At 39.1% G+C, this 14,558-nt stretch overlaps 2 protein-coding genes across 2 annotated transcripts in view; both read right to left on the bottom strand.

Annotated features, from left to right (window-relative positions):
* Nucleotides 1-4,354: 4,354 nt before the first annotated feature.
* Nucleotides 4,355-11,500, bottom strand: LOC124788242. Its single transcript, XM_047255424.1, has 3 exons — nt 11,328-11,500; nt 6,847-7,164; nt 4,355-4,794 (listed from the first exon to the last, which is right to left on the bottom strand). The coding sequence occupies exons 2-3, from the start codon at nt 6,994-6,996 to the stop codon at nt 4,474-4,476; spliced, it is 471 nt and encodes a 156-aa protein (XP_047111380.1). The 5' UTR covers nt 6,997-7,164; nt 11,328-11,500; the 3' UTR covers nt 4,355-4,473.
* A 1,281-nt stretch (nt 11,501-12,781) lies between these two features.
* LOC124789001 (protein yellow-like) overlaps nt 12,782-14,558 on the bottom strand; it is a 67,953-nt gene continuing 66,176 nt past the window's right edge. Inside the window, exon 7 of the mRNA XM_047256288.1 lies at nt 12,782-13,038. Within this exon, the coding sequence (XP_047112244.1) occupies nt 12,782-13,038 (257 nt within the window). The remainder of the gene's footprint in view (nt 13,039-14,558) is intronic.

Here is a 14,558-nt window from a genome sequence, read left to right as displayed (position 1 = left end):
TGAATTTCCCCACATTATTAAAAAAATTGTGACTCATAAAAAGGGTTTTATTGCGTTTTGAATCAGGGAGTTTCCACACCCTGTATGTGACCCTACAAAAACAGCTTATAGTGTCAGATGCAAATTAGAGCCGAAACAGTAGTAGTACTGTGTTCACACATGTTATTAGTATCTTTGCCTTTAAAAGTTCTGTGTGGTATATTGTAATTCGTGACACGTTCTGCACATGACATGTGGCCATTATTTACGTAATGACAGACGTGATGTTGTGGCTTAATCTGTTTCAATGCTGACGTGTGAAGATGGCCCATGGTTGAAACTGGTAGATATTTGGACTTTAAATGAAAGAGCAGCTCATGGTCAAACACGCATTTCATTCATTTCTTTACGGCTGTTAACAGTCACCTTCCAGAAATGTTCAATAGTCAATGACCTCTCAGATCATAGCCTGCACCTCCTTTTGTTACTTGTTAATACTATTCAAGCTACGAAATTTACTAAATCTGAGCTTTGGCAGGTAGTCAGTAAGACAAAAATTGCGATTTCAAGAAACTCCTCGAGGACATACACTGGAGTCATGTACACAGTGACATAAAAGCATGTCATAACTGTTTCTGGAAATATGATATTTTCAGAAATATCTCAGACCAGCCATAACAAATGCATTAAGTAATGTTCACCATAATATCTTCAAAATCAAATTATTTTTATGATTATCCGTAAGTACCAACAAAGTGAATTGAAGAGTTTTCTTCTGAGTCTAGTGACATATTAAGTTATTTGTTTAATCAGTCGTTTTTCAGTGGCACATACCTTGAATGAGTGAATATTTTTTAATTTAATCTTTTCTAGAAGAAAGTATGTGAAAAATAGTGTCAAATTTTCATACAATTTCACTTTTGCCATATATTACAAAGTCCTAAAAATGGTAATGCGCAATGGACTTCTTAACAGTCTGACTTCAAATAATATACTGCCAACAGTTTTGATTTCTACAAAGTTATGATCCTGTGAAGGCTACTAACACATACATAAAGAATGTGCTTCATTCTTTAGACAATAAATCACAAGCTATTGGTTTATTCTGTGATCTGTCAAAGGCATTTGACTGCGTAAATGACAGTGTCAACTAAGGTAAAAAATAATACTATAATATCATAAGAAATCAACAAAATCCTTCCAATCGTATCTCCCTGACAGGAAACTTAGCGTGTCGACAGCAGAAGAACCTGGTTTAAGCTAACAGGCATCATCCAACTGAGAACTAATTACATGTGGTGTCCCAAACATTTCCGTCATAGTTTTCGTGGTAAATCAATGACGTATCATCAATAATATCACAGGAATCCGGGTTTACTTTGCTTGCACATAAACAGCAAGTTAAGTATAAATTTAGAAACATCATTTACTGCAGTTGTCGTTACCTTTAATAAATGGATGCTAATCAATTTTTTGTCGCCACAGTTTGAAAAAAAAAGCTACATATGCAGTTCACAAGTTGTAAGAAGTCCACCCTCCTTCAGTATATTCCTAAACTGTGACAAGCAGTTAGACGAGGCTGACAGTGCTAAGCTTTTGGGATTACAACTTCATAACGAATTCAACTGGGAGTACATATCACACAACTGCTCAAGCACCGAAACAAATTTTTTACTTTCTTTTACAGTGGGGAGGCTGGTGTATCCAGGTGATATAAAACTAAATAATGTTTTATATATCGCTTCTTTTCGTTCCATAATGTGATAGGGGATAATTTCTTAAGGTAAGTCATTAAGCTAAGCTAAAGTACTCTACATTCAAAAGCGTATATTATGAGTTATTTGTTGTGTGAATTCAAGAACACCCAGCACGTTGTACTGAATAAACCTAGTATGTCCGCTGCTGCTTCCCAGTACATTTATACTTTAATAATATTTATCATAAGCAGTACATCTCTTTTTCAAACCAAGTGCTCAGTTCATCAAATCTGTACTAGAAATAAGTTAAGTCACTCGCTTTGGTCCAGAAAGGCACCTTTTTTCCATGAAAAAATATGTTCGTTAACTTCGCAGCAGATATGAAAAGTTTAGCTATTAATAATAAAGCTCAGTCTAAAGGAAACTTAAATGATACGTGAGCGGCGAACTCCTTCTAATCCCAGCACATATTTCTTAGGTCTATGGAACCGACAACAAAGCTAACCTAAATTTCAATTTCTTAGTAGGTCTGTGGAACCAAAAGCAAAGCTAACATAAATTCCAATTTTTTGAGTTTGAATACTTTGAAATTGAGAGAAAATATTGATATTTTTATATAACTAAATTCTCTTCATACAAGTTCTTCTTTTGCAAAGCTGCAAATATATATCTTGTTTTATCTACGCATTTCGACTTTTTAATACCTTATGGTAAACATTTCTCAGGTATCTATTACTGAGGAATGGTTCGACTGCGAAAAGTGAGAAATTACACTTGCATGAAGCAGTTCAACCATCACAACACACAGGAAGTCCCGAAATTGGTGCCCACACATTATCCTATACAACGCCTCATTAGATTTTAAATCATAAATGTTCTTACTTAAATTGCCTTATGAGCTAACGTTTACCATAATGAAGTAGGTATTTTAGCAAAGCTCGACTGTGAAGGGTCACATACAGTGAGAACATATTATCTTAAAGAACAGTAAGTAGTACGATTCACCTCGTTCTTTGTTAAGTTTAACGTTATCATGAATTTAAGAGTGCTATAGTCAGGAGACGTCATGTGTTTGAACTAATAGCTCACCCTGAAGGAGATGGTGCTGATGGTCTCTCGTCTCGGTCTCCGAAGTTATGTGTAGCACAGCATTGGAACCTTCTTGAAAACCAATTGAAAACTGCTGGAATAACCTTCAGTGTCTTTCACTGTAATCAGCTATCCTTTTTTCGTTTCAACAGTACTGTTATTTCGGTTATCAGTCGTGAATGAATGAAGACACATGGGAAGCCCGAGTGTAAAAGGCCATTCATGTGTAGCACAAAATAACATTAGAATGGAATACATTAAAAATAAGAATTGGAAATGACAAGGCGAGAGCTCGGAAAATTTGCTAATGACAAGTTACTAGAGACATCAGGACCTATGGACGGTGGTCGAGTCGTGAGATATGCTGAATCGCATTCCCTTCCCTGCAGGGTTGCCACAGAATACGTTATTCCAGTGGTGTCCTCAGAAACAGTGTCATACATTTCCACAAATTTTATAGCACTATGTACATGTATCCTTGCGAAACTGCTCAAAAGAAATCCATCACATTTTGAAAAATTGCAGTAATACATTTGCAACACAAGAATATGAAGCCACAAGAAAACCTTTGATAATCTGAACAGAAACGTAAGGTGTATTAAATTTGTCAAAGCAAATTTTAATTGTGTGCTGATTTTGCTTCTTCTGGGTACTTATTCTAAAAAAATAAAAGGGAACTTCTTAGCGGCATCAGCTGTATCGAAGGAAAAAAAGGATTACCTGGTTTATTACACTAGTTTCACAAGCAATACATTTAATTTAAGTCCTAACTTCCACTTTAAAAAAAAATCCATTCTCTAATACTTGGCCTGTGAACAGATTGGTTTAACATTATATCATAGTAAGCCGTGTCGGTGAGTTCTGAAACAAGGAATGAACTACATTTGTTTAGTGAGATATCGCAGGCCGGAGTGGCCGAGCGGTTCTAGGCGCTACAGTTTGGAATCCCGTGACGCTAGGGTCGCAGGTTCGAATCCTGCCTCGGGCATGGATGTGTGTGGTGTCCTTAGGTTAGTTAGGTTTAAGTAGTTCTAAGTTCTAGGGGACTGATGACCTCAAAAGTTACGTCCCAAAGTGCTCAGAGCCATTTGAACAATTTTTAGTGAGATATCAGATATTGTTTATTCTTTATGTTTTTTTAACGGACATGTATTTAGAGACAAAAGAGACGCCACAGTGGTTAGCACAAAAGGCTCCCATTCCTGAGGATAATGGTTCAAATGTCCACCCTGCCACTGAGATTTTTATTTTATGTGATATTGCTAAGTTGCAAAGGAGGTGATCGTCGTTGTGAAGCCACTGTTCCTCCCCCGTTCGAGTTTGTACTCCATCCTTAACGGCCTTAGTGTCGATCACACTAGATATTCTAGCTTTCCTTCATTTCTTTTTGTTGGATGAGAATGTAATACTGTAAAAGTACGTATGTTCGATTCCCATTTTTTTCTGTTTAAGTGTAAATGTAACGGTTAATATTTAAACTGACGATACTTTGTGACTGTAATTCTCATTTACTACGTCACAGAGTAATAAATTTTAATATGCGTTATTGTGAGTTTTAACAGTGGACAAAATAAAGTCAACTTAAATTATTTGCATATTCTATATTTAATTCTTTTCAGTATTTCATATATTAGTATTGGCATATGTTGAATCTTGCCGAGGCACCAAGTTCCTCGAATTCACAAAACAATATCTGTGGTACGTAAAACTAACATTCTATATCCTCTATGTCAATGTACAAAATCTGATAGTTGTCTTCAGAACAGCTTGTGGTGTTTGATAGATAGGACGTTACTCGACCGCTCATTATATATAATCTTTGTGCTTTGGTGTCTATCTTGATGCTGCTGACGAACAGTAGATGTTCATCATCTTGAACGACCAAGCGGAAGTTCTTGCGATCGTGAGGCTTGCTTGTGTTCCAACAGTAGATGGCCAGTTCATCCAGCATGGGGAAGAGTAGCAGCTGTCCCTTCGGATCCACTGCCATTACTCCACTCTGCCCAGGTAATTCTCCTGGCAGATCAACCTGAAATAGATACACCATTCCCGATAAGAATGTTACGAAGAGATAGCAGAACAAACTGTGTCTGTTCCACACAGTTCAGAATTTCTTAAGTAATATCAAGCAATCAACCAACATTACTATTTGCGACATATTTGGTTACATCACATTTTCCTCTATTGTAAAGGGTATTTTCTCAAATGTGTGATTGAATGAATGAATATTTCTTCAATAGTGTGTAATGCATTGCACAGGACAATGGACGCCCGACAGACACGCAAGTAAATTCGGATGTGCTTCAAGCAAGCGAAAGTTCGTAAGAGATTTCGCAGATTAGATAAGCAGCTTTATAAGTTCGTACACTGACAATGCTGTTATTCTCATTATAATGTCATCTTTCGACAATTCTTATAAGTAGCAGAAACACTTTGGCAGGGTTTCCTCTAGGTGTAATGAGTGGTAGTGTCTCTACACCTGTAACAGAGAGAAATAACGTGATAGTATCTGATTACAAGACTAGTGGTGAATAACTGCGACAGGCCACTTCTTAAAAGTTTTTAGTGGTAATACTAAGAAGCGGTATGAATGCGGACGATTACACAATTTCAGTAATAGGTAAGGCGAATAGCAGAAAAATTTGTTGCAAAGATTGTACGAAAGTGCAGTTCATTAGTAAAGGAAATCGCATACAAGACGATATTCCGACTAAATCTAGAGTAATAGTACAGATTCTGGAGTTTTTACGAAATGAGCTTGATAACGGAGAGCAAGCGAGAATTCAGAGACTAGATGTTGGGATCGTAACAGTCCGGTATGGGCAACATAAAACTGTAACAGATATGTTGGGGAACTGGAATGGGAGGCCTGGAAGGAAGACGACGTAGTGTACGAGAACATCTGTTGGGTAAATTTAGAGAACCTCCATTCGAAGGCATATATGCAAAGTAAGAATGTCCTGACTCACCTATAAGTCTTTTTTTAAATATCGCGAATAGCATCATGGCTTTCCCATGCGCGATGACGTTGCCTACAATCTCGCCGCCGTAGTAAGCCTCAAGCTGAACATAAGACGACCAGCTTTATCTCCTAACTGGGATCTTACGTTTACCCCGCTATCCGCTTGTCTGGTAATTATATGAACAGAACCGCTCCACTGCAATAAGTGGAAAATGAAAATAAAGTAAAACAAAGATCTGTAACAGCCTCATTCCTAAGGGTGGAGAATGACAAATAAAAGCATTCACATGAAGGTGCACATGAGCAGCACGTAGATTTTGGAAACTCTACTTCTACAGAAAACATACTGTGAGGACAGTTTCTTGTATGTAGATGTCTGAGTAATTTCGTTTACACTGAAATGTCATAACGCGTACATGAAAGGAACTGAACTTCTACAGCAAGCACACAATGAGGGCAGTTTCTTGTAACTGGGCGCAGTAGTACTTTTGTTTACTAAATAACTTTGTTAAATTTGGTAGGCCAGTACTTGACAAAATACATCTAGCAATAGCCAGTTCGTCTATAAATCGTACGATACGCTGAATGTAAGAATTCAGCCTTTGCTGAGTGCTCAAAAAAACCATGATTTCTTCGTTTTTTTATTATGAATCAAATTGTAATTTGTCATTTTCTTAGTGATAATCAAGGAAAAAATAGTTTTTTTTCACGCCATCGATTGCAAGTGAACTGTAAATTTTAAGAAATGCCCAGTCCAAAGCACGATTGGAGTAATGCTGCATGAAAGTGAATCTATCTTGGTTAAATAGATTCTTACAGATACCGTTACAGAAATAACAACCTTACCTGCAACAATTAACATGAGTGGCTCTACAGTCTGACTATATTCCCTGTTGTGACAAATGGAAAGCAGTCAGCCATGAAATACATTGTGTGAAACTTAGTGTAGTCGACTTGCGTTGTTTTGCACCTGCCCTTTGTAGTATTTATCACTGAGGTTTACAGAAACTGCATGATACATACGCTAGAATCTGGGTATCGTATCACATAAGTACAAATATTCACTCTGCACTCAAGTATTTCACTTATTGTGTGATAGCGGGACACATGTGACGTTACCTGCGTCTTGATGTCCAAAACATCCCCGTCGCCTGCATCTCGGATGACCTGCTTGTCGACAACGCCCTGGATGTTGCTGGCGAACGCCTGGAAATAGAGTTTCCCATCGCAGCTCTCGTCAGCTGTTGCTCCATTGATGCCGTCCGGCATGTAGTACGCTGGACCTCCCGCCTTCGGGAAGAAGAAGCCCGGCTTGGGGTGGAAGTACTGGCTCCGCAGCTGTTTGGAGGCTCCAGTAGTGAGGTCCGTCACCGACAGTAAGTTGCCTCTCGTGTCGGAGCTGTAGGCCGTCAAGCTGTCTTCTGGACATGCGTCCACCTGAACACAAACTCATATCTACGTATGCTCTTTAACACACCCGTCATCTATGTTCTAAGTGAACAACTGTCCTTACGTTAACAACTGTCAATTATTGGCATAACAATTTATATAAATAACAGAAAAGAACTGCAAATGCCTTCCAATAAAACAATATAACTGCATTATCAAACATATCCAAAAACTGTATTCGTCTATCATTTCAATGTCGATGTCTTATCAAGACAAGACTGCTCTGACAATAAAGTGCTGTCTTGTACAAAACAAACAAAAAAAACAATTAATAGAAGTACATGAAAGAGGTTCAGTTTCATTTCGTTTCACTTCCAATTTTAATTTTTTTCTGAAATACAGCTAGGTCTGACAACACATTTAATAATGATAGTAATTTACAAATGTTTTAGGCGGCAGTAAGCGATCATAGTTCGAAGGGGGTTAATTCATGGACTTGTACCTCTATCTATTCATGTTCCACAGTGGACTGATCTACTGTGCAGCATCTTGTGGAGAACTCAGCCTGAATTACGGGAAACGCCAAAATGGTGTCTGTAGCGCGCAAGGTGGACTTGGTTGTGTGGCCGTAAGGGCAGACATGTTCTAGGCGAGTAATGTAAGTAAACCTTTATAGTAATATGTCTGTCAGCAATCACAATCGGTGACTGCTAGAACTGTGACGCCTCTGCCTTTTGGTTAGTTTACGTGATTTTTTATGACTTTGCATGGCTTTAGGAAAGCCAGCTACCAGCTGACAGGTACATATTGTGCAAGGAAAACAAACTTCTTTAGCACACTGCTCACCTCCCACATACACACTACACACTCACTTCTTGACCATCCATTTACTGAAAACAAGCTTCAGGCCTTGAAACCTCTCCCCACGGCTTGGACGACCTCTTCACGCCCTTCCCGACGGGAGGAGGCCGTTTTGGCCCGGTCACTGTTTGGACACTGCCGGTTCAGCCACCGCCATCTGCTGACGGCTGCGCCGGCGCCGTTCTGCCCATGTGGGCAAGTGCTGATGGTACGCCACACTTTAACGTCGTGTCCGAATTTTAATACACTGCGCATTGATCTTGGCCTGCCATGTACTCTGGATGAAATTTTAGCGGATGACCCAGGAGCAGCTGCTCGCGTTCTTCGTTTTATCCACTTGACAAATCTGTCTAAGGGCATTTGATTATGCTGTTTTCTTTTAATCCCTTGCCTGTTAATGTGCCTTTTATAGTGTTGTCCTTTTTAGTTGCTGTTTTAACATTATGCCTCTCAGTGCATTCATAATTTAGTCTGGGCGCTAATGACCACTGTAGTTGTGCGTCCTAAAACAACAACAACAACAACAACAAAAAACCTCTTGACCATCGGAGTGAAATCTTGCCCAGCAAATGTAATACTTTTATGGGCCCCTCAGTGTTTACTGTCCCACATCGACAGTGGCTTTACAGATTACGGACGACATGACGTGCACGTATGCATCAGATGTTCGGGACTTGACGATGTGTACAACTAGGCTATTAAATTATTTCGAATGAAGGAAATCAGGAACAACCGAGATGAGAATGTTTCAGTAGCAAGAATAAAAGAGCTCCACTGTTTGCTTACTGAAGTCATCCAAGTGCTGTGCTGTAACGAATAATGCTCGTTTTGATTCCTTTTTGTGTGCCAACAACTTCTCATAGAGCTTGCTTATAATAACACGGGATGCTGTAAACTATAAAAGCATCACAGACAGGTAAGTGGGGATAAGAGAAACCCACAATTCCAGAATCTGCGAGTCTGATCCTCTACAAACTCGAAAAGACAACTTTGTGACTGACCTGGCTCATCGGGTTGATCACTGTTTTGAATTGCAAATCATTCAGAACCATGTAACCAAAATGTCCGTGGCTGCCATCACAGTCATGTCAGTTATAGAAGAACAGGACTGAGTATCTGCTATATTTGTTTATTTATTAGTTCATTTATTTAACTTGATCAGATTACAGCCATCAGGCCGTTTCTTACATCAGACCAAGGTTTCACATATAGAGAACATTTTTTACATCATAGTTATGTAAGAAATAATAATTTGAATATGACAAAAAGTAGTAAAATGGTTTGAGTCTATATAAGATAATGTGAGTAAATAATACTGACTACAAACTAATGAAGTTACTACTGACAGTTCTTCTACTTCTACTGATGTAGCTGTCACTAATAATGATAATGCTAATATCAATGACAGTAATAACAATGATAATACTAGCAGATACAAAATTAATTTATAGGTATACATAACAGACGTTTCCCTGTATAGCGTGTCCTGGGGAAAGTAAATGTAAAGATATTAACTGCCTAAGTATACTGGGAAGATCTGGTTGGTTGAAGTAAGGTTGCACAATGAAGGTTAACGAGTGTATACAGGGGTATTGATAGTCATTATTGTTGCTTCAGGAGATACGTCATTAAATGTCTTCTGAAACTGGAGATGTTATTCAGATCTCTAATATAATGCAAGTGCTTACTCCAAAGTTGGGTTCCTGCTGCTGAGAAGGACATCAACAAAGTGACTGGACTGTATGCTGGGACAAAAAGGATTTTGCTCTGATGAGATCGGATGTTCCTACGACATTGTTACAAGAAGAGCATTAAAAACCAGGAGAGATATGAGCGACGGAGTACGTTGGGTATACGTTGATAAGACACTAGAGAAGACAGAGGGTATGGATATCTCTGCACCTGGCTGCATACAGTCTGAGTGGCTGTGGATATGGTGGCGGAATAAGACCAAAGAGTCGAATATCACAAATACAACGAGCCCAGGAAATCATGGTAATTTCGCGACACGAAGTATAAGTCTTTGTATGAAATTTTTTTCAGATGAAAAGGGAAGAGCTTCTTATATTTTTGTGGGGCATGAAGAGATACTTATGCGTTCTTACACATGCCGGTTTAGATATTCGTCTTTCATTACTCCTACACTCTTTGCTGAGGGATATAAGTTGATATTTGATCCATTTAGGTTTAAAGGTGGTAGGGATTCCCTACACATCTGGCTAATGAGCCTTGAATGAGCAACCAGTATCCCTTAGGTTTTGAATTGCTTGAGCTGTAATCCTGTGTTCAGCTATCATTCTGACAGGGCACACAGGTCGGCACTGAGATTTATTCGGGATTATTTGGTGTTTGCAGAAGGACAAGACTGATGACAGTTCATTAAATACCTGTTCAATGAAAGAGTACAGAAACCTGGTAGGCACCTGATATTACCTGCCCAGATTGTGACTTCATAGTGCCAGACATGACACATTGGAATGCATGAGCGAAACCATTGCACTGCACTTTTCTACAAATTAATGCTGCTTATTTTTGCAAATAAAATGTCCAATTCAGTGGTGTCAAGTCCAAGAAGCCCATGATAGTCGCCTCTCATATATCCATAGCAAGCTTCAGGCCATTTCTTACCTTTATTCAGGTAACTGTTGTACTGCGGTGTTTACAGAAAGCTGGAAGGTTGTTTGTAATTAGGTAGTTTGTTTAGTGGCCATGGAGAAAAAGACAAAAGTGAATAAACTTCTTAGCGGAAAGCCTCAGGGAGAATAAGGCATTCCACATTAATCCGTAAAATGTAGCCCTTTTCTAATGTCTGCACTGCGGTATTTGTTGGAAATAAGGATACATTCCATAGAATATGCACGATGGTGAAACTAGCAGCAATCTCAAATATATGTGGAACTGTAAAGTGGGGCCTAAGAACAAAACACAGAGAGAGAAAGGATTAAAATTTTATAAGATCATGGCAGTGCCTATTTTACTGAAAGGAAATAATTCATGGGTCACTGTAATAATGTAGTAGAACGGACATAATTTAGAATAATGATATTAGGAACGAAATAACATCTATTTAACAGGGAGTGGAATCGACACATCAGCAGGATATGCAGTTAAAGATTATCTGTCATAATCATTAGACAGAAATCTAAGGGGTGAGGAAGTAAAGGTAACCCGTAGAAAAGGCGTGTATTGGCAAGATGAAGATCTACAACGCTTGGAGTGGAAAAGAAGACTACAAGTCAGGAAGTGGACATTGTTAGCGTACCGCAAGAGTATCTTAATTTAAAAATAAATTAGCAGGCAGGAAACGAAGATTATTTACAAATATATTCTCTTTTCGAATAAATGCTTACCCACAAATAGGTGTACAATGAGTTACAGGCTGGGTTCTGAATTACTACGGAATTGATGACCTCATCAGTCCGTAGGTCGAAAATGACAATTTTGGGTGGACACACGTTTTTGGCTTCGTTGTCAGATCCAAAACACCGGTGTCGAGGGCGTATAACGTATCATCATCTGCCCATGTTTTCTGAAACAGATGGTCAGTGAAAGAACGCACAGCTTAAACTGTCGACGACAGAAGTATCGCGGTTCTTATCTGATAAGTCCTTAAGGCCTATCCAGTTTGCTGCCTACAATTTAAGTAATGTAACAAAAATGACAGAAGAATGAGTGACGAGAAGAGTTTTTATAAGTTATTGACTGAAACTGGGACAGCAAATTTAAATGTCGTGTGACAGGGGCCTCCCGTCGGGTAGATCGTTCGCTGGGCCCAAGTCTTCCGATTTGACACCACTGCGGCGACTTGCGCGTCGATGGGGACGTAATGACGATGCTTCGGACAACACAACACCCAATCCCTGAGCGGAGAAAATCTCTGACCCAGCCGGGAATCGAACGATGGCCCTTAGGATTGACATTCTGTCGCGCTGACAACTTTTTTTTATTTTTTTGTATTTGACCTCATTTTATTCGATACTGTTCGTTGCATTTGTTAGGTGCGGATGTCGCAAGACACGCGTTCCAGTTCAGTCTTCAGTCGTTGACTCAGTTTTTTTATTACAGGCGGTAGCTAACCCTCTGACCTAACACGCTGAGCAACCGTGCCGGCTTCCACTCAGCTACCGGGGGCAGACACTGGGACAGTGAAAATGTCGCACTTCTGAAAGGAATGTGAACCTCTAGTTACAATGAGAACTTTGAAACAAAATTCATATTAAAGTAAAATACAAACGAAACCAACGGCTAATCTACGAAGAAGTTTAACTTTTGCAACACTAGAAGTTAAAATGTGGTGGAATACATTCAAGATCACACATGACAGCTGAAGCTGTGAAGAAATAACGAGTACACTAGCATGTCCTGAATAATACGTCACGGAGGGTAATGGTTATTACTTATTTATTTATTTACACATATCCTTTTCACTTAGTAAAATTATGGCCCCACATTTCATATGCAGCCACGTTACATTGGATGTCATATGTCAATATGTATATAACTAGCGATGCATATAGTCTTATTATGAATAATAAAATAAGGAAAATAGCTACACAATTATCATTATCAATGGAACATTTTCAATTATCATTACGAGAAAAGAGTTTTCCACACTGTAACGTTACATTAAAACGAACAGAACACTAACAACATGATAGGACAGAAGCACTAGAATCATTTATTGAGTACTAGTGCTTTGTTCCGGAAAGAAAGAGAATTGATAAAAGTCTGACAGGAAAGATGATGAAGGTAGATCATAGAGAATGAAATGAAAAGGCAAAGACAACGAAATGCCAAGAAACTTTCAGCACAGAGACTGTTTGCGTGCGGTGTACGAATGTACATGCCACAGGAGACTCACAGTTATTCTGATGACGTCCACCAGCTGGGTGTTGCAGTCGGTGATGGAGTCCTCCGTGGTGCGGTGGATTTCCAGGCTGGGGTAGGGCTTCAGGCGCGGACTCTGCTCTCCGTCATAGGGGATGGTGCTCAGCGTCACCGGTATGCCACGACGGGCAAGAGGCGTCGTCACAAATATGTGGTTACGCTGGTGATTGTCCACTGCGACAAGACCGAGATAGCAAGTGGTTTTGTGTTTTATAACAAGGTATCGAAGTAAACATGGTATTCACTGCGAGTGCAACATGACCACAAGCGCATCATAAGTTGCTGAATTCACTGCTAAAGTAATTCTGTCCTACTAACTGCTTGTGTTTCTCCTTTTATCTCTAACTTTAGACTACTATTGTAGGCTGCATTACTTTTGCATACTTAAATTAAACATACTATATTAGTCTGAATCAATTTATTCAGAAATGTTTAGAAATAAATTATAAATCCATGTATTTCGAAACCAGAAATATATGTAACAGTAACAAACAACAATACGATGGAATATTTTACAAAGGTTATTGTCCATATCACCGTAGTTTGTAACAGAAGATATGTTTATCATAACCGTGCATTTTTCTTCTTCCTTCGTTGGTCGTATTGTCTAACCTGATTATGTTGTTGTTGTTGCGGTCTTCAGTCCTGAGACTGGTTTGATGCAGCTCTCCATGCTACCCTATCCTGGGCAAGCTTCTTCATCTCCCAGTACTTACTGCTACCTACATCCCTCTGAATCTGCTTTGTGTATTCTTCTCTTGGTCTCCCTCTACGATTTTTACCCTCCACGCTGCCCTCCAATCATAAATTTGTGATCCCTTGATGCTTCAGAACATGTCCTACAAACCGGTCCCTTCTTCTGGTCAAGTTGTGCCACAAATTCCTCTTCTCCCCAATCCTATTCAATACCTCCTCATTAGCTATGTGATCTACCCATCTAATCTTCAGCATTCTTCTGTAGCACCCCATTTCGAAAGCTTCTATTCTCTTGTTGTCTAAATTATTTATCGTCCATGTTCCACTTCCATACATGGCTACACTCCATACGAATACTTTCAGAAACGACTTCCTGACACTTAAATCAACACTCGACGTTAACAAAATTCTCTTCTTCAGAAACGCTTTCCTTGCCATCGCCAGTCTACATTTTATATCTTCTCCACTTGGACCATCATCAGTTATTTTGCTCTCCAAATAGCAAAGCTCCTTTACTACTTTAAGTGTCTCATTTCCTAATCTAATTCCCTCAGTGTCACCCGACATAATTCGACTATATTTCATTATCCTCGTTTTGCTTTTGTTGATGTTCATCTTATATCCTCCTTTCAAGACACTATCCATTCCGTTCAACTTCTCTTCCAAGTCCTTTGCTGGCTCTGACAGAATTACAATGTCATCGGTGAACCTCAAAGTTTTTATATCTTCTCCATGGACTTTAATACCTACTACGAATTTTTCTTTTGCTTCCTTTCCGGCTTCTTCAATATATAGATTGAATAACATCGGGGAGCGGCTACAACCCTGTCTCACTCCATTCCCAACCACTGCTTCCCTTTATGACTCTCGACTCTTATAACAGCCATCTGGTTTCTGTACAGATTGTAAATAAACTTTCGCTCCCTGTATTTTACCCCTGCCACATGTAGAATTTGAAAGAGAGTATTCCAGTCAACATTGTCAAACGCTTTCTCTAA

This window comes from Schistocerca piceifrons, chromosome 3, assembly GCF_021461385.2.
Source record: "Schistocerca piceifrons isolate TAMUIC-IGC-003096 chromosome 3, iqSchPice1.1, whole genome shotgun sequence".
Classification (NCBI taxonomy): Eukaryota; Metazoa; Arthropoda; class Insecta; order Orthoptera; family Acrididae; genus Schistocerca; species Schistocerca piceifrons.
The sequence above is the reverse complement of the archived record's forward strand: the minus strand, read 5'-3'. Positions and strand labels throughout refer to the sequence as shown.

Coding starts and splice junctions, on each gene's coding strand:
- LOC124788242 (XM_047255424.1), bottom strand. CDS start 6,996: ATGCCGGACGGCATCAATGGAGCAACAGCTGACGAGAGCTGCGATGGG. Junction 4,795..6,846: donor TTTTGGACATCAAGACGCAG/GTAACGTCACAT, acceptor TATCTATTTCAG/GTTGATCTGCCAGGAGAATT.